The 27,095-nt window shown below is 42.0% G+C and overlaps 1 protein-coding gene across 4 annotated transcripts in view; it reads right to left on the bottom strand.

The window, feature by feature from the left end:
- The window catches only part of LOC126299007 (coiled-coil domain-containing protein 77-like), a 198,542-nt gene that overhangs the window by 5,735 nt on the left and 165,712 nt on the right, over window positions 1–27,095 (bottom strand). For all 4 annotated transcript variants that reach the window (XM_049990639.1, XM_049990640.1, XM_049990642.1 and 1 more), the window contains 2 exons: window positions 16,431–16,659; window positions 1,315–1,428 (listed from right to left, as the gene is read on the bottom strand). In XM_049990639.1, coding sequence (XP_049846596.1) covers window positions 1,315–1,428; window positions 16,431–16,659 — 343 coding nt within the window. The remainder of the gene's footprint in view (window positions 1–1,314; window positions 1,429–16,430; window positions 16,660–27,095) is intronic.

Here is a 27,095-nt window from a genome sequence, read left to right as displayed (position 1 = left end):
ACGAGAAATAGTGTGCTGTAATTGAGTTTATAACCATCCAAACATGCAGCACCCTCTCCTTCAGTGTGACAATGTCAGATACACATGAGCACTGTGACATCTTACACAATCTGATGCCCTGGGTCTGCTGTCACTTATCATCCTCCACACAGTCCTGATCTGGCCCCATCTGATTTTCATCTGTTTCTAAAAATGAAAGAACACCTTTGAGGCCTTAACTTTGATAGTGATGAACCAGTGCAAGCAAAGGTGAGGTCTTGATTCTGTCAACACAGTCAAACATTCTGTAATGATGGTATCAACAAGCTGGTCTCTAGCTGGAAGAAATGTGTTTGTCACCAGGGTGACTATGTTGAGAAACAGATATGTAGACATGAAGAATAAAGGTGTAGAATGTTAATAATGTTTGTTTTATTTAAAAAGCTTTAAGAGTTTTCACATAAAAATGTTGGCATTACTTTTCAGCACACCCTCATATTACCCTCTGGAAGAAAATTTTAACAGACAAGTTGCTCGGAAGATTGCTACACTGTGGCTTAGGACTGATTCCTGGGTATCTTACATAGAGTTCGATCCTTGATGTGACTACCCTGCAATATGAATTTTGCGAGCGACTGGCATGCAACATAAATGTGACTCTATAAACTGACAAGACAGAAACTTATTAGAGGCTGTCGAGTGAAGAGAGATGGGTGTTCAATTCAGTATATTTCTTCTTTTTAATCTGATTTGTGTCGAAGAATCTTTAATTTATATTGAAGTTATTGTATAAAAAAGCACATTACAATACCATTATTTCTAGAATATATAACAAATGTCACTGCAGTACTGACAAAAAGATTATCTAACAAAATCTGGGCAGCTGCCTAAAAGCTATATCTAAATTAGCTGACACATTCAAAGGACTGGTAGAGTTCAACATTTCATTGAGATCAAGGATGTAAAAGATGGAGCTTTAATGTAGTTGGATAAGAACTTTGGGAAAATGGGTGGGGGGAGGGGGTGGGGGTGAGCTATAGTCTTTATGAAGAAACGATCGCAGCACTCAACTGAAGTAGTTTAAGAAGATTGCAGGAAACATGACCCAAGGCAGCTGGATAGGGCTTTGAATACTGCTCCTTTCCAAAATGAGTCCCATACCTTTCATGTTCATTAATCAGGTCAGTAAAACTGTGGAAGATATATGCTGCGATTAGTTTCCTATTGGAAACTCAAAGGTTAAGTAATACAAGCATCCTGTGAACTTCAATGATTTGAAGCTCAAAAATAAAAGCTCATACAGCCGCAAAAATAATAATAAGTAATTATGTTTACCTCTAATAAAATTTGGTGTCTTTCTGCATTGCTTTTACTCCAATCATTTTCTTCCACTAGAGTTTCATACTTGTCCTTGTAAGCTTTAAGCTTCTTTTCTAGCTCCCTATGCTCCTGTGAAAGGCAAAATAATGGGATTAAAAATATAAATTCTTGAATGAAGTGAATGTACAGCAGTTTTTGCACTGAGATTCTGCAGGACACTTTAACAGTTTGGTCCAGTCCCTCTCTTCATCAGGATTCTTCAGTAAGTTAACTAAGATTTGAAACTTCCTGGCTGATTAAAACTGTGTGTCAAATGGAGACTCAAACTCATTACCGTTTCCTTTCCTGGACAAGTGCTTTACAAATTTTACTACTCAAGCATACCCCACGACCTGTCCTCACAGTTTTACTTCCACCAGTATCTCGTCTCCAACCTTCCAAACTTCACAGAAGTTCTCATGCAAAACTTGTGGGACTAGCACTCCCGGAAGAAAGGATAATGTGGAGACATGGCTCAGACACAGTGTGGGGGATGTATCCAGAGTAAATTTTTATTCTGCAGTCCAGTGTGTATTCATATGAAGTTAAGAAGGTAGGAAGAGATATTGGCAGAAGTAAAGCTGTGAGAACAGGTTATGAATCATGCTGGGTAGCTCAGTTGTTAGAGCATTTGCCCACAAAAGGCAAAGGTCCTGTGTTTGAGTCTTGGTCCAGGACATATAACCAGAAGCAGAGGTCCTGTAAAATAATGTTAAACACATGAAACAAAATTGTGTATTTAATTCTGCACTTCCTTTGCAATTTATCATCAAATGCCAACAGTAAAGTCAATTAAAAAGACATAAACAGTTAACAATAATCACTGGCTTGAGTCACAACTCTTTCCCATCCTTTCCTAAATTTCTTGTTCCTGTCAGAAATTGTAGCCACTTACTATAAAAAAAAACTCTGATAAGAATTTAACCATCTAACCACTACCATGCAAATTTGACGTGGCTCCAATCTGTCATTTGTCCTCATTGTAGTTTGGCTGGAAAATGCCTAGAAGCAATTCCATCAATTCGATTAATTCTAGTTGTTTTCTCTCACCCACAGCATAATTACAACCATGGTGTTGTCTTTTATGAACAAAAAGCACAAGGAGATTGAAATGCAATTGGTTTGCAAGTAGTCATTTTGAGACAATGCAATGAATATTACTGTCACCTGCTTTATGTTTTTTCAAGAATTATTGCTGTGTCTGATTTTTCCTCAGTTTCTACAACCAGTGTAGTTAGGAAAAGCCACCTGAGAAAATACTGAATGCCACTGCTGTAAGGAAGAAAATCTCATATGATGTCTGTAATGTAGAGGTGATGTATGAGCGTGTCCACACCATTGGTTCGCATTTAATAGTTTTGTGAAACACTACTGACTACAAGATTTCAGAAGCAAAATAAGAAGGGAGGCTGCTGACACCATTCATTAATGTCTGTTGGGCAGAAACAAAATTATCAAATACTAAATGTAAGAAATATATATATATATATATAAAACAGAAAGAAACTTCCACATGGGAAAAATATATTAAAAACAAAGATTCCAAGACTTACCAAGCGGGAAAGCGCCGGCAGACAGGCACATGAACAAAACACACAAACACACACACAGAATTACAAGCTTTCACAACTGGCAGTTGCTTCGTCAGGAAAGAGGGAAGGAGAGGGAAAAATGAAAGGATGTGGGTTTTAAGGGAGAGGGTAAGGAGTCATTCCAATCCCGGGAGCGGAAAGACTTCCCTTAGGGGAAAAAAAGGACAGGTGTACACTCGCACACACACACACATATCCATCCGCACATACACAGACACAAGCAGACATATTTAAAGGCCTTTAAATATGTCTGCTTGTGTCTGTGTATGTGCGGATGGATATGTGTGTGTGTGTGCGAGTGTACACCTGTCCTTTTTTTCCCCTAAGGGAAGTCTTTCCGCTCCCGGGATTGGAATGACTCCTTACCCTCTCCCTTAAAACCCACATCCTTTCATTTTTCCCTCTCCTTCCCTCTTTCCTGACGAAGCAACTGCCAGTTGTGAAAGCTTGTAATTCTGTGTGTGTGTTTGTGTGTTTTGTTCATGTGCCTGTCTGCCGGCGCTTTCCCGCTTGGTAAGTCTTGGAATCTTTGTTTTTAATATATATATATATATATATATATATATATATATATATATATATATATATATATATATATATATATATATATATATATATATTAAACTCTGTATAGTCATTTTCATTATGTGAATATGGATACCTGAAATAGCAACCACTGCATTAAGGACTTATGAACAGTTTTGCACAGCAGACATTGCATCGGCTTAATTTGACATACTATGTAACACAATATAAATGTAAAGTATCCTTATTATAAGAGATTTGTGGGGAACAAGAGCACACTATAAGGTTGTGAAAAGAATATCTTTCTTTTCTTCCAACAGGGACTTGTTTTAGTCACACATTAAACCTAATCTTCCCTCCTTACTTCCTTTGTTTTGTTTGCACTAGTTGTTATTGTAAGGATGGGATGGAATGGAATGCAGTCAAGCCACATTTTAGATAAAAGTGTATATAAGAAAGTAAAGCAGGATTTAGAAACAAACCTGAAAATTAATTGGTGCAGTTCTAAAGAATACCAAGAAACTTAAGACAATAAATTCGATAGAAAATATTAAACAACATCATCACCCATACGAGTTTCATTACAATAAATATGTAAGTAACAAATGCGAAGTAACAAAGAAACTTAAGGCAAAAATACTAAACACACATTATCACCCACATGAATTTCATTACAATGAATATGTACGTAACCACTGATAATCATTTATTTTTGTGTTATGTCTGGCACACTAGAACTAGGAAGGCTTAGAAATGGTCCCATTTGTGGCAACACATATCTACAGTCATGTTTCAAAACAATAATTTTGAAGTGATGTGCATCACAAAGTGAGATATTTGGAACAGATGTCATCTTTACTATCCAATTATAAATTCCAGTGCATGACATTCTCCTGTAAGCACAGATTAGATCTCCACAAATGATGCTCCAACATTTTATTTCATTAAACCCACCTTTCTTTTGGGACATATCACAAAGAATTAAGTATGGAATTATCCCACTCTGGATATGGATGCATACCGGCCAGCTCCGGGTTTTTAACTGACTACTTATTTCTGTTCAGGAATTTCTCTGTTGTATAGAATGAGTTGATAAAAAGAATCTACACTTGAGAACACTTATGTTTCTGTAAGGCACTTTCTTCCTTAAGAAAACTGCCAAAGAATTTTCAGAGTTTTATAGCTGTGTATTTAATCCCTTTCTGTGATGTAATTACATTCACTAAAGGGAAGTGTATATTTTCTTTGACATATTTTATTAATTAGCCAACGGCCTTGCTGCAGTGGTAACACTGATTCCCATCAGATCATAGAAGTTAACTGCTGTCGGTCTGGGCTAGCACTTGGATGGGTGACCATCCGGTCTGCCAAGCGCTGTTGGCAAGTGGGGTGCACTCAGCCCTTGTGAGGCAAACTGAGGAGCTATTTGATTGAGAAGTAGTGGCTCTGGTCTCGGAAACTGACACAGGGCCGGGAGAGCAGTGAACAGACCACATGCCCCTCCATATCCGCATCCAGTGATGCCTATGGGCTAAGGATGAGACGGCAGTTGGTTGCTACCGTTGGGCCTTCATGGCCTCTTTGGGAGGAGTTTAATTGTTTTTATTTAATTTTATTAATTAATCTCTCTCTTACTTTCAAAATGTAACAACATATTTCACCAGTAAATAAATATGCTGTGAGGTGGTTGTTGATATTCTGAATTGTTAAACAGGTGCCAGGAAGATGTACATGCTCAAAAGGAGTAAGGTGCAATGCAGTTAGGCACCCAGACATGTACACTCCTGGAAATTGAAATAAGAACACCGTGAATTCATTGTCCCAGGAAGGGGAAACTTTATTGACACATTCCTGGGGTCAGATACATCACATGATCACACTGACAGAACCACAGGCACATAGACACAGGCAACAGAGCATGCACGATGTCGGCACTAGTACAGTGTATATCCACCTTTCGCAGCAATGCAGGCTGCTATACTCCCATGGAGACGATTGTAGAGATGCTGGATGTAGTCCTGTGGAACGGCTTGCCATGCCATTTCCACCTGGTGCCTCAGTTGGACCAGCGTTCGTGCTGGACGTGCAGACCGCGTGAGACAACGCTTCATCCAGTCCCAAATATCCGGAGATCTTGCTGGCCAGGGTAGTTGACTTACACCTTCTAGAGCATGTTGGGTGGCACGGGATACACGCGGACGTGCATTGTCCTGTTGGAACAGCAAGTTCCCTTGCCGGTCTAGGTATGGTAGAACGATGGGTTCGATGACGGTTTGGATGTACCGTGCACTATTCAGTGTCCCCTCGACAATCACCAGAGGTGTACGGCCAGTGTAGGAGATCGCTCCCCACACCATGATGCTGGGTGTTGGCCCTGTGTGCCTCAGTCATATGCAGTCCTGATTGTGGCGCTCACCTGCACGGCGCCAAACACGCATACGACCATCATTGGCACCAAGGCAGAAGCGACTCTCATCGCTGAAGACGACACGTCTCCATTCGTCCCTCCATTCACGCCTGTCGCGACACCACTGGAGGCGGGCTGCATAATGTTGGGGCATGAGCGGTAGACGGCCTAACGGTGTGCGGGACCGTAGCCCAGCTTCATGGAGACGGTTGCGAATGGTCCTCGCCGATACCCCAGGAGCAACAGTGTCCCTAATTTGCTGGGAAGTGGCGGTGCGGTCCCCTACGGCACTGCGTAGGATCCTACGGTCTTGACGTGCATCCGTGCGTCGCTGCGGTCCGGTCCCAGGTCGACGGGCACGTGCACCTTCCGCCGACCACTGGTGACAACATCGATGTACTGTGGAGACCTCACGCCCCACGTGTTGAGCAATTCGGCGGTACGTCCGCCCGGCCTCCAGCATGCCCACTATACGCCTTTGCTCAAAGTCCGTCAACTGCACATACGGTTCACGTCCAGGCTGTCGCGGCATGCTACCAGTGTTAAAGACTGCGATGGGGCTCCGTATGCCACGGCAAACTGGCTGACACTGACGGCGGCGGTGCACAAATGCAGCGCAGCTAGCGCCATTCGACGGCCAACACTGCGGTTCCTGGTGTGTCCGCTGTGCCGTGCGTGTGATCATTGCTTGTACAGCCCTCTCGCAGTGTCCGGAGCAAGTATGGTGGGTCTGACACACCGGTTTCAATGTGTTCTTTTTCCCATTTCCAGGAGTGTATATTCACACCAGTAAAAAGGCGATTCAACATCTACAACTACGTTCATCTACATCTATACTCTGCAGATCACTGTGAAGTACACGGCACAGGGTACATCCCATTGTACCAATTACTGCACTTTTCCCCATTCTATTCACACATGAAGCCTGGGAAGACTGATTGCTTAAATGTGTTTGTGTGTGCTGTAATTAGTGTAATATTGTCTTCGTGATCCCTATGGTAGCAGGGGAGTTTGTACAATATTCCTAGATTTGTCACTTAAAGTTGGTACCAGAAATTTTCTAAATAGGGATTCAAAAGATAGTTTGCGTCTATCTCTGCACACCTGCTAGTTCAGTTCTTTCAGTATCTTCCTGATGCTATTCCATGGGCTGAGCAAACCTGTGACCATTCCTGTTGTCCTCCTTTGTATCCATTCAATATCTGCAGTCAGTCCTACTTGGTACAAGTCCCACGCACTTGAGCAATATTCCAGGATGGGTTGCACAAGTATTCCAACCATTACCTACTGATATGATAGTCACAGGATACTTTGTTTTTCATTTTGTGAAGTGCATAATTTTACATTTTTGAACATTTAAAGCAATTTGCCAATCTTTGCACCATCTGAAATCTTGTCAAGATCTGCCTGAATATTTGTGCACCTTCGTTCAGGTAATATTACATTGTAGTTAACTTAAACTGGAAATAATTAACTTAAACTGGACGCAACACACAGAAAATGTTGTGGGGAGCGTGCAGGCTGTCAAATAGAAAAATGAAATGATGTGGTGTTGTGTGGCCCTCAACTATGTACCCTCTGATGCAATGTTGAAATATTAAAAGTTTTGGCTGGTTTCATTGTCTAGGGGTTGGGATATGTAGTTGTCACAGTACAAGCCAAATACTGTTGAATCTACAATATACAATATGAATATACATGTGAATTGAATGGTCGAAGGTTCCTATCACTCGGCAATTGCGAATGTATTGTAGAAATTTATAAATGAAAGACTGCAATTAAATAAAATCTGCAGGTACTATCTTAACGACTTTAAATGATGAGTACGATAGTAGAAGTACTTTTGAGAATGCGGTATATTTCTGCAAAACACTTGTTGGTGTCGATGGTCCAGCAATTAAATAAAATATTAGCTGAATAACAGGGAAACATAGATTCCTGCTTCACGTAATTAGTTATGAACAACAACATAGCTCATGAGCTATTCATTTCTAAATGCATACTACGTCTTCACTGCAGAAGCTACGGAAATCACACAAGAGCACAAGTCGGCACTCTGAAGTATTTCTCTCTCTCGCAACCACGTGGAAACTGCTCCACTGTCCAAGTCTTTCCCCACAACCGTGTGTCCATCACACCCAGCACCTCCCATGTCCTGTGCCGTACTCTCCCGAACTCTTCTCTCACTTCCATCCAGTCTCCCCATTCACTAGCACTGTCATTGGCTAGAGTGCTCGTGCCATGTCTTCAAGCCAATGTACCCACACAAACATAATGACACACATTCAAAATACTGGATATACATTTAAATAACTTGAAATTAAATAAATATTCCTAGAGCTGGACCATAAACACTCTCTAACACACATTATTAACTACATAAACAAATTAATAAACATATATCAAAGGAATAGCAAGCAAAAGTAGGCCAGTAGCCTAATGCCTCTGTGCTTTCTAAAACACAGCAAATATTTAACCAATTTTTTCATGAATAGTATATATCGAATATAAACAAAGACATAGACAAACAAATATATTTATAAGCGTGCTGCTACCGTTTTTCGTGGAACTGTGGAGTACTTATGGCCTCACGCGATCGATAGTAATTGGCCACTTTGACCTCCAATAACTCATATGCTACTCAAGTTACATGCCTATAAATTATACCAATTTAGGTTTACACTAATAGCTTTGTAAAGACAGCTTGCTCGACAAAATCAGATGAACCGTTTAAGTTTTGGAAATCGTTTCTGCTTGTTACTTGTATAATTTATTGTCAGATACTAAACTTTAAACTAATCAAGATATTGTAAATCTGATTACACCATCAGAATAATCAAACAAATAATGGTAATGTACATTTTTCTTTTTGAGGTATCATGATTCATCTGGCTACTATTAATTTCTATACAAACACAGTGAAATGTCTGCCATTAAGGCTTCACAAAGTCGGCTATCTTTGGCACACCCGGTATGTCTCCTTCATCGACACTGTGCCACCATGAAATTTCCAGCCATGTGGCCGATGGACTATGAGGTCCGGCCGTTGTGCGGCTGCCGGTGAGCCGAGGCACACTGAGAGGCCCCAGCGCGGCCACACCAACTCTGAACTTAGAATATTTCCAGGGTGCCATAACTCACCCGTTACCTCACAAGGGCAAACCAAAGACTTTGTATTATTGGCAGAACACTTAGAAGATGCAACAGATCTACTAAAGAGACTGCTTAAACTATGCTTGTCTATCCTCTTTTGGGGTACTGCTGGGTGGTGTGGGATCCTTACCAAACAGGGTTAATGAAATACACCAAGAAAGTTCAAAGAAGGGCAGCATGTTTTGTATATCAAAAAATAGGGGAAAGAGTGTCATGGTCATTATACAGGATTCATTAAAACAACAGCATTTCTCGTTGCAAATCTTTTCATGAAATTTCAATCACCAACTTTCTCCTCCAAACGTGAAAATGCTTTGTTGACTCCAACCACACAGGGATAAATGATCAACATAATAAATAGTGGCAATTAGTGCTCTCACTGAAAGATATAGATGTTACTTTATTTTGTGCACTGTTTGAGAGTGGCATAATTGAGAATTATTCTGGAAGTGTTTCGATGAAACCTCTGCCGGACACTTAAGAGTGATTTGCATAGTATCCATGTAGATGTACATGAGATACATCATCTGCAAAAAGTCTGAGGATACTATTAGAACTGTCCACAAGGTCATTACGATCCTATATGAATAGTAAGGGTCCCAACACACTTCCCTGGCACACACATGCAGTTACTTCTACATCTGTCTATGACTCTCCATCCATTGTAACTTTCTGCACCTTCCCTACCAAAAAATCCTAAACTGAGTCACAAATTTTGCTTGTTACCCCATGCGCCTGTATTTTTGATAACAAGTGTAGATATGGTACTGAGTCAAATACTTTTTGCTGCACCTGTCTGCCTGCCTTGATCCGTGGCTTCCAATATTTAATTGAGAAAAGTGAGAGTTGGATGTCACATGACCAATGTTTTCAGAATCCATGCTGGTTGGCCCATAAGAGGTCATTTTGTATGACATGCTCATTATGTTAGGATTCAGAATATTTTCTAAGATTCTACAACAAAAGGATGCCAGTTTGAAATTTGGATGTAATGCAATGGTGAATTATATTAATGAGTGCGGAGATCTCCTGCGCCATGTTTTAGGCAAGTAAGTGGGTGCACATTATCCGCCAGGAGGCTCCTGTATTCTTTGCCTGTGGTGAACAATGACAAATGTACCAGTGATTGTAATTTGCCTCATAAATATACTGCAAACAAGGATATCACCACTAGACTGAATTTTTCCATTTGGAAGAAGAATCCATCACCTCATCCATTCCACTAGCTGCTGATATCAATAGACAGTGTGTCCCATTTATCTTAACCAATTGAAATAACTTTTTGTCTAGAAGCAAAAAAAAGTATCAAGCAAATGTTGTTTAGCTAGCAGGGGGACTTTCACCAACAGCCTTTCTTTTAACTTTGTTATGTAAATGTGAACAGCAGTACACCTTATTTAAATAGCAACATATATTTTTTATTCAGTAGTCCACTTCTTCTCCTCAAGAGCTGTTCAAAAACATATCAAATTGTACCATTCATGTAAACATGATATTATAAAAATGTAATACAAAATAGACTTTGACTCTCCTGTACTAGGATACATTGCAGATGCCTTGGACAATGTAACTTTCCCACTTGCTGGAGTTGATGATAAACAGAAACACAAGGAAAACGCACAACAGTGATTCTGTCACCTGCTTCAGTTGAAGGTTTCTGCGAGTACAAAGAACACCAACAGAAGTGAAGGTAGAAATGCTACTCATCTATGGAGAATGTAAATTAGTAGGGCAGTAATTACAATAAAGTTTTCTTATTTACAATATGGATACATACAGTACAGTACTGTAGGACTTTTAAACAATATGGTGTCTATAGTAAAGGCAGTCCTTGATTGAAAACTGCATCATCAGTACTTTTCTTTTATTGTGGTTAAAGGTGACATAATGCTACATGTGAAGAGGAACTCTGCAGAGAGTGGTATCCTGATAAGAACCCACCTTCCCGACAGATGTTTTATCATCTTACGACACTTCAGGAAAAGGGAAGTTACAACTCAAGGCAAAACAAGAACTGAATAATTCTCACAGACAAAGTCACTAAAGTTACCATTCTTGCTTTTGTTGTAATGATCCTAAATGAGCACACTACAGATTGAACAAACGATTGGCATTCCTAAAATAAGTGTACATTGCATTTTAACATGCCACCCATTCCATCCTTCTCATATACGCTTATGCCAAGTACTGCATTGGAATGATTTTTGTCAGTAAGTACAGCAGTTAATCATCACCAACCAGAACTATTACTCTGACATTCTTTTTATCAATGAATATTTCTTTCTAAACAAAACCCATGATGGCTTAGACAGGTGAGACATCAGCATTAATGGAGAGTTAATGTCTCTTGGGGGATGCTTGGCAGTACAAATACTGCCCCCTATTTCATCAATAGTACCCAAAATGGCAGGCGCATGTGCCAACTTTCTCACATCAATTTTTCCTTGCTGTCTGGATGAAGTGCCACAAAACATGTTTATGTGGTACCAACACAGTGGATGTCACAACACACAATGCCTTGGGTGGATGCCGTGTTCTGAATCTAAGGTATCCTGCCAGATAGATTATGTTCATAATTTATGGGCAAAACTACTTAATCTGTCAATAGTGAAATCTGTAAATATATCAGTATATGTTCCCAGTTTCAATAGCAACAAGTGTGCAAGTACTGCAGTTTCCAATGTAAATTTTGTACCTCCAAACATATCAGGGAGGTTACTGACAACACAAACAAAGAAATACACACTTGAACAGCTAGATAATTAGTCTCCTAAAAATGAGAGACAGATCCTACAACAAATGAATGCAACACTGGTAGTGCTATTAATCAAAAGAAGGGAATATCTGGAAGATTTAGAACACAGAAACAACCAACTGATAGCTGTATGTCCAGAACAGAGTTACAGCGTTGTTTTCAACAACACACAATTATATTTTTAACTAAGTAAAATCAGACGTTAGACATTGAATTTTTTCACCAACAGTGGATACATTTTTGTTCTTTAGAAGGAAACAAGCAAAGTAATAAACAGAATACTTCTGAAAAATAGTTATGTTTTGCCTTGTATCAAGAAAGAGAAATGTATTATCAAGAAACAAGGCTGTTTTCCCACCTCAGCCATGAAAAGATGAAGATCACACTCTTTCACATGCTGATCTAGTGTGATAGCTGATGTTATACTGTTAATAAAAGCCCAGGCATCAGCATTGTCAGAATGTGAATGTGTATGTGTGGTTTCGTTTGATGTAATACACACAGAAGGCACTTTTACATAGAAAGAAGTATAATGATACACTGGGAGCACAGTTTTGTGATATCCTCTTCTCCATATCACTGGTTTAGAACACTGTGGTTGGACTGTGTGACGAGTTCAGTGTTCCAATAACAGATCAGTTGTATACGGCATCTCAGCTGAAATTCATATTTAACAGTTTTAATAGTTTGGGGTGTGTTTCAAATGTAAGAAAAATCTGTAGAGTTATCCAAAGCAAATATACTGACTTTTCAATATAAGTTATAAAACTGTATGCAAGAATATAAATTTTAACCTCCATGTGGGTGAAAATGTAAAAGATACTAGCAGCACACAAGTGGATATGTCTTCAGTGACACCCTTCATCCAGTAATATGATCTCAGTCCTTTACGTAACACTGGGAATCCTTTAAGTGACACTGTAAATACACTGCTGTGCAAATTTAAGGACAAAAGTAACTTTTGCATGATGTGTCACTGTCAAGTAACATAGCTCAATGGAACTTGAGCTGTATATAGGAAGAACTGTCACAGTATAGTAGAGAAAGTAAATGGAAGAAATATATGATGTGAACAGAAATGATATTTTTATTCAAAGACACTAATCACACTGAAGTCATTGTGATTCATGGTGGTCACTTGCACATTACAAAAAGCTGGGCGTAGCTGTTAATAGAGTATGTGAACACCGTATAGGCTCTGCAACATGCTACCATGCTGGCCACAAGGTTGGTAAGCAGTCCTTGTGGTGAGGCATAACATTAGTCCACCAGCGCAGTTGATGCATGTGGACGTGAATGTGCTGCAATACATCTCTCCAAGCATCCCATACATGCTTGATGGGATTTCAGTCAGGGGAATGGGCAGCCCAAACCAAACATCAAATACCTTCTCATACCAAGAGCTCCTCCACTTGTACAGTTTATCCAGCTACCTATCCCATTCAATCTGGTGTAATCTTCATTACCTGATTACTTGCATATTCTTCCAGCACTCTAATTCCACATGTATTGAATGCCCTGTGTATTCTTTTTAAGAATTTTTTAAGCAACAAGCCCACTTTGACTGACTGCTGCAGATTTGCTTCTGCCCTTATGAACCAATATTTTCAATCCATCATCCTACATCAAAAGTATTAACTGCTTCCTCCACCAGCTATCCACAGTTGATTCTTTTTAATCACCTAGTGCCATGTTTGTCATTGTTAATGCTACCTGTCTCTAGCCAACATCCCCAATGCCTATGGCCTTAACCTGGTTCAGGGCAAGCATCCTTATCTACCGTCTCTCACAATCTTAACACCTTCTCTCCCATTTGCTTCAGGTTATCCTCTTCAACTCAGTAATCCATCTTCCTAGATGTTGACATTGAATTCACTGATAGCCCCAAATGAACCTCTGTTCACATCACACACACAGGTCACTAACAACAGCTTCACTTTGACAGCTGCCATCATTTTCAAACCAACAATTCTACTCATAGTGTGTGGCCACTCACTGATCCTGCATATGTAGTCTCTACTGATGTACACAGAAGACCTTGCTGAGATCTTTACAGACCAACAATACTCTCCACACGTCGTCCAGAAACAAATTCACAAATCTCCTGTCCCCTTTCACAACATACATGCAAATACTCTTTATATACCTGCTCACCAGTCATAATGGAACCCCCGATTCATAGTACAATAGTATCAAGCACTGGAACAACTGAATCATTTTTTTTCCACCAGGGCTTCAAGAACTGGTAGCTCTGAAATGAGGAATATCCTCCTCACTGTTAACCCACTCTGCCCTCCCATCCACCACCTCCACAACTTATGTACCATCCATGTTTGTCTATATGCCACTGGTCTTAGCTCATTGCACAGTAGATCATATTACTATGGAGGTACCTGGTATAAGACTGAACACATTTGTCCACCCAACATTTCCTACTTCAGTTCTGTTACTGGCATCCTATCCTGTCAGAGTTAAAATCATCAGTAAAAGCAGCCATCTCAGACCCAACCTCACTAAAACTATGGCATAGGATCCTGTGTCAGTGCAAGCACTAACCAATATCAGCTTGTATGAGGGGCCATTGTCAAACACTTCCTAAGATTAACCAAGTCCACTCAAGATCGGAATATGCCACTAACCCTAATATGTATGACATAATAGTGGTTTCATGTCTTGTGCCACTTTAATCTATCCCATAATGCTAACTTTTCTAAAATAAGCAGCTAAGGAATGCTACTTCTATATGTTCTTTGCCACCTCATCCCTTCTCATGCTGCAATCTCCACTACTACCTCCCTACACGACTCTACTTTCTTCATTCAATCTTGTTCCCCTCCTATACAATTCCAACCTCCATTCCCTGGGCCCACTTCACACTATGTTTCTGAGACTCTTGATCACTCATCCTCTCCCAGCTTACTGACCCCTTGATCCCATATATGTGTATATGGGAGGGGGCAGGGTTGGGGGGGGGGGGGGATGTGGGAGGGAACACACATGCGTGTGCCAGCAAACATGTACACTCCTGGAAATTGAAATAAGAACACAATGAATTCATTGTTCCAGGAAGGGGAAACTTTATTGACACATTCCTGGGGTCAGATACATCACATGATCACACTGACAGAACCACAGGCACATAGACACAGGCAACAGAGCATGCACAATGTCGGCACTAGTACAGTGTATATCCACCTTTCGCAGCAATGCAGGCTGCTATTCTCCCATGGAGACGATCGTAGAGATGCCGGATGTAGTCCTGTGGAACGGCTTGCCATGCCATTTCCACCTGGCACCTCAGTTGGACCAGCGTTGGTGCTGGACGTGCAGACCCCGTGAGACGACGCTTCATCCAGTCCCAAACATGCTCAATGGGGGACAGATCCGGAGATCTTGCTGGCCAGGGTAGTTGACTTACACCTTCTAGAGCATGTTGGGTGGCACGGGATACATGCGGACGTGCATTGTCCTGTTGGAACAGCAAGTTCCCTTGCCGGTCTAGGAATGGTAGAACGATGGGTTCGATGACGGTTTGGATGTGCCGTCTACTATTCAGTGTCCCCTCGACGGTCACCAGACGTGTACGGCCAGTGTAGGAGATCGCTCCCCAAACCATGATGCCGGGTGTTGGCCCTGTGTGCCTCGGTCGTATGCAGACCTGATTGTGGCGCTCACCTGCACGGCGCCAAACACGCATACGACCATCATTGGCACCAAGGCAGAAGCGACTCTCATCGCTGAAGACGACACGTCTCCATTCGTCCCTCCATTCACGCCTGTCGCGACACCACTGGAGGCGGGCTGCACGATGTTGGGGCGTGAGCGGAAGACGGCCTAACGGTGTGCGGGACCGTAGCCCAGCTTCATGGAGACGGTTGCGAATGGTCCTCGGTGATACCCCAGGAGCAACAGTGTCCCTAATTTGCTGGGAAGTGGCGGTGCGGTCCCCTACGGCACTGCGTAGGATCCTACGGTCTTGGCGTGCATCCGTGCGTTGCTGCGGTCCGGTCCCAGGCCGACGGGCACGTGCACCTTCCACCGACCACTGGCGACAACATCGATGTACTGTGGAGACCTCACGCCCCACGTGTTGAGCAATTCGGCGGTACTTCCACCCGGCATCCCGCATGCCCACTATACGCCCTCGCTCAAAGTCCGTCAACTGCACATACGGTTCACGTCCACGCTGTCGCGGCATGCTACCAGTGTTAAAGACTGCGATGGAGCTCCGTATTGCCACGGCAAACTGGCTGACACTGACGGCGGCGGTGCACAAATGCTGCGCAGCTAGCGCCATTCGACGGCCAACACCGCAGTTCCTGGTGTGTCCGCTGTGCCGTGCGTGTGATCATTGCTTGTACAGCCCTCTCGCAGTGTCCGGAGCAAGTATGGTGGGTTTGACACACCGGTGTCAATGTGTTCTTTTTTCCATTTCCAGGAAAGTATACAAATGAATGATTACGAAGAGCCTGTAGTATCAGTTTAGAAATACAGTTTTAAAACGAAACATGCATGCTTCAGTAAGGCAAATATAGAGTACCAATAGGTCACATTAAATATAAATTTCTGTTGTATGAGTGTCCTGATAAAAAAAACTTGTAAATAAGATCAAACCATAAATTGTGATGCGAAAGGAAAATATGTTCTTGTTAGACAGTACCTCAGCTATCTCTTCACTGAGTGTTCTTTGTGTTGAGGATCCCCCTCCATAGATGGTCCAGTCCTCTGAAAATGCTTTTCCATTTGTGACATACGTACACAATTTGTTGACTGAATCAATTAATCTCTCTCTCTCTGTCTGCCAAATTTCTTCATTGCAATAAAATTCTTCATTCACTTTCTGAAATTCTTTAGTGATACAAAAGATCCGATGTTCAACAGCATGAGCTCTGAAACAACAAAATGTACAAAATTCTTGAATGCGAAGATTCTTTTTACAAGGACAAGTAAAAAAATCACCCTTACTTTTGTCATTACATTTTATTATGCACACGTTTAGAGAATGTAGGTACATAATTTTCTACATATGATCTCCTTTGCAAATGCATTTGTTCCAAGGTGCCACAAGCTTGCATACTTCCTCCAGGAAAAAAGTTCTTGGTTAATAACAAAGCCATTCATGTAAGACCTGCAGCTTGTTGTTGGATGAAAATTGATGACCTCATAAAGCATCTTTCAAAGGTGCAAGGAGATGATCATCAGAAAGAGCAAGATAATTGCTATAGGCAACACCCGGAAGTGTAAATGGAACAAGGTTACATTTATTTGGTGTAGAGATGGGCAATTCGCTCCTGAATTGATTCAAAGGCTCAGATTGGTGCCTCGAATAGTCTCTCCAGTGACATTAGTGTCCATGTGTATGAATAAATTTGCATATCACACTAATGTGTGCAGCTTTTCTCAGCCATGAAAAGAATAGAAAATGAACAAAGATCCGGTCTTCAGAACACTGCATTCGTGTAGAAATCATTTTGCCGCATTATACAGAGCATAAAGGATAACGCTTTGAATGTAATACAGTGGTCTAGAAGAAGTCAAGACGAACAATTTGAAGTAGGACACTTGTAATATCAATTCAGAAAACTACCTCAAATTGGCCTACAAAAACTACCTAAGTTAAACTACTTGCACATACCTGTAGCATGAGATTTTAAATATCTCATGCTCTCTTTGTGCAAACTATTAGTCCAAGAGAAAAAGATGAATAGGACCTTTTTGGTAAGAAATTTAATGTCACTTAATTTTGCACTGGGATACGTTATTGATAGAAGTCATGTTTTTTGAGTTATTCCAGAAAAACGTCCAAAGAGACCTTCAAATGCACCTCCATCCCCAAATTCAGGATTTCTAGTATATTGATCATGGCAATCGCTCCTATCACTCTACAAAAATGTTTGACTACATGTATTATTTCCAATATTCAACCTTGTTTTGTCTTCATTGACTGAGCTATTTTTGCCAGAGACCCTCAGCATACTGAGCAAGACAGTTTTAGTGGTGCACTTCCAAATTGTGAAGCTGACATGTGCAAATTTTACCTCACAGTTTTGTGAATCAACAGTTAAATTATTTTGCTTGTCTGCCCTTCTTGCTGCAAACCTATTGTGCTTGTTTGGGTTAAGTTTAGATAGAACTGTAAATTTAATTAGTTTCAGTATTACATTTACAAAACCCTTTTCTTCTTTTGCTACTGTCATGGGAAAGCTTAAATTAATAATCTTAACAAACTAGCTGAATAAGCATATGGCGTAACAGCCAAGTCAATGAAGACGAAAAAAGGTCAAAAATGGGAAATGATTCATGGAGTCCCACATTTTTATACAGTGGTAGGAGGGAGTGTCACGAACAACATGCCAGAAATTTTGGCTGGTGGGGAATGAGTGTGGGGTGGGGGTGCTTTTTAAGGTCACTTCGTACATTTTTCTTGAATAAGTCAAAAAATGAGATCTCTCTAGCAAAAACTACCTCAGTAAAAAATTAAACTACATTACATTTCCTACAAAAAAAGATCCTATTCATTTTTCTCTCTGGCACTAATAATTTGCCTGAAGAGATCAAGAGAATATTGAAAACCTCACATGACACCTATGTGCTCTACCTCAAATAGTTTTTGTAGATTAATTGAAGGTAGTTTTCCAACTCGACAGATCACAGATGTTCTACATCTTGACTTCCTCTACATTGTTGTGGTAAATTGCAAACAGTTATCATTTGCACCTTGATTTGAAAAGAAAATCTCAAATTTCAGACAGCCAAAAAATGTTTTGAGTGAGTTGTTACTTCTTATTCTTTGATGTAGCATCAGACTTTGAATATGTTCCTGGTGAACATGTGAGTTGCACGAGCAGCAGTCTTCAGTCACCACTCACATGGAGCAGATCACAAAGCAACTCAGGGATTATTCCCCTCCCAATGGCTCACATGATCACTACTTTCCATGGCTCACAGCAGAGCAGATCGCAAAGGGACCACGAGTCATTCTCCTCTCTGCACTCTTGGCTCACTCACTGATTCAGCTTGCAGCTCACTTTCTTGACTCAGCACCTCTTCATCCAAGTTCAGTTCTCCTGGATATTGTTATTTATCATAATAACAGTCTGTATTTGCACACTTACTTTTACATATATGATAGTGAGTGTATATACTATATTTTTTGGATTTTATTTATATTAGTGAGATAGATTAATGCCTTCTGGACCCCTCTTACATCAAACCAGAGATTTATATGTAATTTCCAAACTTAGTAAATTATAGTTACTTTTCTAAACTCATGTATTTAATATGAGATGTCATCTTCTTCTTCTTTTTCATGTGTTGGGAATTTGCCTGTTAAGCCCTCTTGGTTGAAATTATTGATATTGTCACATTTTTCTTGCTCTTTCTAAAGATCTTCCGCCCACTAAGCAACAATTCATAATTAATTCTGGATTTCTGTTGTCTTCCATTCTTGTGACACAGACCTTTGTTGTTCTTGTATTCCTTAACGTATTTATTTAAGCTTTCACTCCCATCTTTTCTCTGATATCAGTATTCCTCGTCCTGTCACACAGGATGTACCCTTATAGTCTTCTCAGGAATTGCATCTCCACTGCTTGTGTTCCTTGTTCATTTCCTTTTGTTTCAGTCTACAACTCACTCCCAAATGTCACAGTTAAACTTTTTACTTCCCTTTCCATGTTATTTCACAATAGGACCACATCAGATAAAAATGCAGATATATGGACCTGAATTAAAAATGGAAGATGCCTTCCTTTTATTTATTTTTGAAGTGTATGGTGTGTGGTGAGCCATGAAGAGGAGATAGATCATCCCAGTGAGTGAGCAGTTCTGCTCCTGTCTATGAAGAGAATGGTTTTGTCCATCTCTAGTTTGGTAGGCCTGGACATGCATCAATCATTCAACAGCCGCACTTCCTGTAACAAAAGGCATTCGTATGCAAACTGCTAACTTCTAGGGCCCTGTAACACACTATTGTGCACTAACAATACTAGACAACTGCTCTAGGTAATCTTTGAGTACAATGCCTTCTCCATTCTAAAATACAGTTAGTTCCATTTTTCCTGAAGAATATTGTGACTTGAATATTTTATATGCCACTGATTTCTGCTCCATACTCTGTCATTTGAATTGGAGTTGTGGCGTTCGAACAGTGATTAATTATCTTCAAAAAGCAGTCAACTTCTCTATTGTAGTGCCCCTGACTAATCTCAACATATTCTGTCTTGTGCTACTCCTTTGACACAAATCTTGCCTGACTTCATGGCAGAAACTGAGTGTCTCATGGAAGACAGTATCATAACTAAACCGCAGAGCATATGCAGCCTCATCTATGGGCACTCACTGGTTTGTAATATCATACCATCTATAGTATATGATGAATCTTCTTGTCTGAAATAGTAGTTAATGGTTGACTTGTACCCACTGCTTTTGTCTTACTTGTCGCACCAATTTCAAATATTTCTGTCAACTCAAACACAGAATGACAACCTGGCCACAGACAGTCTTAACAGCACTTGGTATTTACTATACATGCCACAGACATGTTTTATAGTGTTACAGTATGTCCAAATGGTGGGAAGAGGAAATAATTTTTTCACATCATGGTTTAACAATAGACACAGTCTGTACACTCACAAAGCAATACAACATTCACATTGAAAGAGACACAAAAATTAAAAAAAAAATATATCCAGCAAAAATAGGCAGCAAGAAACCCCTTAAACAACAACATAAGTCAAGCACCCTGCAATCAAAGTGAAGCACTTAACCCAATTTTTTGGTGTGGGGGATGTTATTGGCTTTGCTTTTCAAGCAAACAATGAAGTGTTGCTGTTTATTGCAGCAGCCTCAATTGCTATTTCCCGTGCAAACTTGAAAATTCTTCACTGAATGTAAGCAAATATTTTCCCACTCTTGTAGCACCAATTATTGTACCCTGAATTGTTCCTCTTTCAATCATATGTGTTTGTAGGATCTTTCTGTGATTGTTGTAATCAGATTTCCAGAGTAAACATGCCATTCAGCCCCAAACAAATTCCTTTTGTGAGAAGATGACCACAATACAGATTAAACTGCAGAAGTGTTAATGACTACATCTTCCAAAATTTCTAGAACCATATGAAGGTACAGGGAAACTGGAGGCTTTGCATGGAGACCACAAACAAGCTGAGAAGAGCAACATCAGAGAGAGATTACCACTTCTTCCAACTTCAAGTTCTTCATAACTGTCACACCACCGCTACTGAAGCACGGAATCAACTCCACCAGGTTCAATGTTAGTGAAAGAACTGTTTGAAGAATATTGGGAGAAGCCAATCTTCAGTCCAGATGACCTGCTACAGATTTGGAACTCACCAGAGAGCATTGCACAGCTCGACTTTGTTTCACAAGAGAACATCTTGGCTGGACAGTACGATCAAATGTTCACATATGAGTCATTGGCCTCCGATCACCTGATAGAAGAGAGGGAATCTGGAGAAGCCAGGGGAAAAGTATTCCCCTTGCACATCCTCATCCAGGATGCCTTTTCTGGGTTGATCTGTGATGGTGTAGTCAGGAATCAATACAGCTGCAAGGAAGGATTTGGCCTTCAAGGAGCATGGGAGCCTTATCGCACATCGGTATGAGGAGGAAATCTTTCTGGAGCAAGTTGTGCCTTTTGCTCCATTTATTGGCAATGATTTCACATAAATGCATGACAATGCATGCCCACATGCTGCGAGAATTATGTGAGAGTTCTTGGATGAAACAGAGATTCTCGCTAACAGCTGGCCTTCTAAAAGCCCTGATTTGAATCCTATTGAGCACGTTTGTGACATGCTGGGGAGAAGAGGCCATAACACTATCTAGAGACACTACAGGACCTACAGAATGCCCTCCTGGAAGAATGGGATATGATTCATCAACAGAACATTGCCACATTCATCAGGAGCATGCCTAAAAGGTTGGATGCCATCACTGCAGCAAGAAGTGGCAATACACACTTTTGAAGATACAAACAGAGGTCTGGAGATCATCTCCGACGTCTGTGAAGTAAAGTGTGAAATGTTAAACAATGGCAACCGCTGGCTGGAATATCAATAATGTAGGAAAGGACAGACTGCTACTTATTGTAAAGAAGACATGTCAAGTTGCAGACAGGTGCAATTAAAACACACTTACACATATCTTTCAGCCAGAGCATTCACCAGTAAAAGAGAGATACACATCATTCACACACACAGCAAGCACACCTCCCGCACACATGATCACCATCTCCAACATCTCGGTTTGGAATGTAACTAACAGACAGGATGCAAGCAGCAATATGGAGGAGGAGGGAGAGGGGGGGAGGAAGTGGTAATAGTGTACAGGTGGGGAGAGAGATGTACACTGTCTGGTGGTGTGTCAGAGACTACACTGCCAACAAGGCACAGCATCAGGAGGCTGTGGGGCAGGGAGATGGGTAAAAAGAAGCAAAAAAGGAGAGGCACAGGGAAAGATGGGAAGATGTATTGGCAGAAAGCTGCACATAAACAGGGAGGGAGATGTGAGTGGGGAGGAGATGATAGGCCACAGAGGGTGGAAACTGTTTGATGGAGGGTGTGAGTACAAAATGTTACCATAGGTTGAGGCTGGGATAATTACAGGAGCAGACAAAGTGCTATAAGGATAACTCCCAACTGCACAGTTCAGAAAAGCAGGTGGTGGAGGGAAGGATCCAGATAGCTTGGATAGTGAAGCAGTCACTGAGATCAAGTGTATGTTCAGCTGCATGTTGTACCACAGGGTGATCTAATTTGCTATTGGCCACAGTTTGGTGGTGGCCATTCATCGTGATGGACAGCTGGCTGGTAGCTGTGCAACGATTGCAGCAGATCTAGTAAATGACATGGCTGGTTTCACATGTGGCCCAGCCCCTGATGGGGTAGGATAAACCTGTGACAGGAGTGGAACAGGAGGTGATGGGTGGGTGGATTGGGCAGGTTTTTCACCTGGGTCTTCCTCAGGGATATGATCTTTATGGAAAGAGGTTGGGATTGGGCACAGCATATGGATGTACAAGAATGTTGTGGTTAGGTGGGTGACACAACACTACTTTAGGAGGGGTGGGAAGTATCTCTGGTAGGATGTCCGTCATCAGGGCATGATGATAACTAATTTCCAGCCCTGGGCGGTCAAAGGGACACTCATTTGTGGCTGGTTCTTGGAGGTGTGAGTAGGGGGTGTGAGGGGAAATTGCATAGGAGATCTGTTTGTGGACTAGGTCAACGGGTAGTGCCTGTCTGAGAAGGCCTTGGTGAGACCCTCAGCATACTGAGCAAGACAGTTTTTGTGACTGCAGATACGCTGCCCCCGGGTGGCCAGGCTGTATGGGAGGGATTTTTTGGTGTGAAAGGGATGACAGCTATCGAAATCCAGGTACTGTTGGTAGTTGATGGGTTGAATGTGGACAGAGGTGTGGATGGAGCCATCAGAGAGAAAGAAGTCAACATCTAGGAAGATAGCATGCCGATTGAGGAGGACCACGTGAAGTGGATGGGAGAGTAGTAGTTGATGGTGTGAAGGAATGAAGATAGGGTGTCTTGGCCCTCAGTCCAGATCATGAAGATATCATCAATGAATCTGAATCACACTAGGGATTTGGTGTTCTGGGAGGCTATGAAGGTCGCCTCTAGATGACCCGTAAAATGGTTGGCATACCTTCCCTTCACATGAGAAGTAGATGTGGGTTAGAATAAAGTTAGTAAGGTCTATGAAGAATGAGGTAGTGGGTCTGGAGTTTGAAGGACATTGGGAAAGGTAGTGTTCAATAGCAGTAAGACCATGGGCATGAGGGATGTTGGTGTATGGGGAGGTGGCATCAACAGTGATGAGCAGGGATCCAGGAGGTAATGGGGTGAAGATGGTGGAGGGTCAGAGAAGGAAGTGGTTGGTGTCTTTGACCCGGGAGGCTGGATTACAGGCAGTTGGTTGGAGTTGTTGGTCAGTGAGGGCCAAAATTCTTTCAGTGGGGGCATAATAACCAGTTGCAATTGGGGATTGCTGGGTTTATGGATTTTGAGGAGCATTCAGAAGGTGGGTGTGCGAGATGTGATGGGGTGGGAGGGAAATGGATTCAGGTGAAATTCTCTGGGAAGGGACTAAGGTTTTAAGCCGGGATTGGAGTTTGTGTTGGACTCCTGGGATGGAATTACTCTGGCAGAGTTTATAGGTGGAGAAGTCAGATAACTGGCAGAGGCCTTCTACCAGGTACTCACTGCAATTCATACCAACAGTGGTGGAACCTTTGTCTGCAGTTAGGATGATTAGATCAAGATTTGTTTTGAGGATGTGTATGTCTGTTCTTTCTTCAACTGAAAGATTGATGTTCTGATAAAGGGACCTGGGGAAAGATGGTAAGGCTAACTTGAAGGTAAGGAATTCCTGGAAGGTGACTAGCAGGTGGTTAGGTGGGAGGGGAGGGGAGGGGGGATCACAGTTGGATGGTGGTGTGAACTGGAGGAGGCAGGGTCCAATGATGGAATTAGGGTGCTTTTGGTTGGAGAGATTGGCTGCAAAGAAGTGCTTCCATTGCAGGAATTGTGAGAAGGAGAGTAGATCTTTGACAAGTCAAGCATGGTTAAATTTGGGTGTAAGGCTAAATGTGTGAACTTTGGATAGCACTGAAACTTCAGGGGAGCTGAGGGTTTTGGTGGGAATGTTAACAACAGTGTTACAGGAATGTTTTGGCACTGGATTTGGTGGAGAGTTGGTAGTGAGTTTTAGGGGATGTGGCAAGTTGAAAAGGTTGGCTAGGCAGGGTTTTTCTGCTATGAGGTGTGGATGAGTAGGAACACTGTGGGTACAATAGGAGTTCAATAGTGGTGCCCCCAGGTGGCAGAAGAATGTCAGCAGGTTGGATAACTTATGGAGGCAGTGTCTGGAATGCTTCTCCAGGTGCTGCAGAGAGAGGGATTCAGTTTCAGAGATGTGAGAGATTCATGTATGATGTAGGGATTGCAGAGTAGTAGTATCCTGTGAAAAGAGCAGAGGTGATTCTGGGATGCCTGTGCCATGGAGATAAGTTTTTGCAGTATCAGGTTTGTGAGGGCCAGGTCCTTGCACAGACCGAAAAGGTGTAGGTCATAGTGAAAGTAGGGGTGGGATCCAGAGAAAGGAATCTTTACAGGTAGACCATTTGGAGGGATTCCATGGGTTAGGCAGCATTTGAGAAACAGGATGTGGGTCTGGGTTTTAGCCAGGGAAAGTGACGCTTTTCTGAACTGGTGCAGAAAAATGGAGCAAGGGTCCACTGAGGCAGGAATGGTTTAAAGAAAATGGTAATGATGGATAAATGGGCAAAATATGTGTTGTTGGTTATGAGAGGAGCTGGATGAAAGAAAATATGTGTAAAGATGCTTGAAAAATATATAAAGACATGCAGAAACACACAAAGATATGCTAAAGTATGCACAGATATGTAAACATACATAAAAATATGTGAAACCTTGACAAACCCAAAACATGCACATAAATATGTTGAAAACATTCAGAAATTAGGTAGAAAAGAAATGATGAAGTGTGGGATTATATGTGTTGCTATAAGTGAAGCGAGAGTCATGGGAGATGGGTTAGGTTAAGGATCAAAAGTTCATGTGGCACAAGCAGGTGTGGGAAACAAAATGCTAAAGTATGTCAGGATGAGGGATAAAGTGGGATCAATGGAATAAATGGAGTTTTAACTATCCAAGGAAATAATCTGAAACATCAGATGGTGCATCGACAATCCGTGCGGTCACAGAGTCTGTGTTGTGCAAGGATGGCCGTTGATACAGCGTGGCTCAGAAGTAGATGCCGGTTGGAAGGCGATGAATAAACACAGGAAAAAGGAGAAAGAACAGACACTGAGAAGGGTAATGCTATAGAGAAGACTAACAAAAGAAAACATCATAGCATTGTAGGATGGAAGAAAGTCATTTTTGAACTGTTCTTCCTAATCCACCCTACAGCCTGAGTCTCACACCTTCCAACATCCATCCATTTTGCCCAATGAAGTGCGTGGCCGACAGGGAGGTTATTGATGCAGCAAGATGTTGGCTCTGATGTTGATCAGCAGAGTGGTACCATGTGCACATACAGGCCCTCCCAGCAAGGTTGCATAATCTTGTCACACTGAACAGAGATTAATATTGAAAAACAGGGTTCTGTAAAAAAAGAATAGGGAATAATATGGTGTATTGGAATCCTGAATAAAATAAATCTGCTTTCAGAAAAAAATACTGCATTACTTACTAAAAAATACTTGATAAATCCAAAATACACTCCAGGAAATTGAAATAAGAACACCGTGAATTCATTGTCCCAGGAAGGGGAAACTTTATTGACACATTCCTGGGGTCAGATACATCACATGATCACACTGACAGAACCACAGGCACATAGACACAGGCAACAGAGCATGCACAATGTTGGCACTAGTACAGTGTATATCCACCTTTCGCAGCAATGCAGGCTACTATTCTCCCATGGAGACGATCGTAGAGATGCTGGATGTAGTCCTGTGGAACGGCTTGCCATGCCATTTCCACCTGGCGCCTCAGTTGGACCAGCGTTCGTGCTGGACGTGCAGACCGCGTGAGACGACGCTTCATCCAGTCCCAAACATGCTCAATGGGGGACAGATCCGGAGATCTTGCTGGCCAGGGTAGTTGACTTACACCTTCTAGAGCACGTTGGGTGGCACGGGATACATGCAGACGTGCATTGTCCTGTTGGAACAGCAAGTTCCCTTGCCGGTCTAGGAATGGTAGAACGATGGGTTCGATGATGGTTTGGATGTACCGTGCACTATTCAGTGTCCCCTCGACGATCACCAGAGGTGTACGGCCAGTGTAGGAGATCGCTCCCCACACCATGATGCTGGATGTTGGCCCTGTGTGCCTCGGTCGTATGCAGTCCTGATTGTGGCGCTCACCTGCACGGCGCCAAACATGCACACGACCATCATTGGCACCAAGGCAGAAGCGACTCTCATCGCTGAAGACGACACGTCTACATTCGTCCCTCCATTCACGCCTGTCGTGACACCACTGGAGGCGGGCTGCACGATGTTGGGGCGTGAGCGGAAGACGGCCTAACGGTGTGCGGGACCGTAGCCCAGCTTCATGAAGACGGTTGCGAATGGTCCTCTCCGATACCCCAGGAGCAACAGTGTCCGTAATTTGCTGGGAAGTGGCGGTGCAGTCCCCTACGGCACTGCGTAGGATTCTACGGTCTTGGCGTGTATTTGTGCGTTGCTGCGGTCCAGTCCCAGGTCGACGGGCACGTGCACCTTCCGCCGACCATTGGCAACAACATCGATGTA

This window comes from Schistocerca gregaria, chromosome X (genome assembly GCF_023897955.1).
Source record: "Schistocerca gregaria isolate iqSchGreg1 chromosome X, iqSchGreg1.2, whole genome shotgun sequence".
Taxonomy (NCBI): Eukaryota; Metazoa; Arthropoda; class Insecta; order Orthoptera; family Acrididae; genus Schistocerca; species Schistocerca gregaria.
The sequence above is the reverse complement of the archived record's forward strand: the minus strand, read 5'-3'. Positions and strand labels throughout refer to the sequence as shown.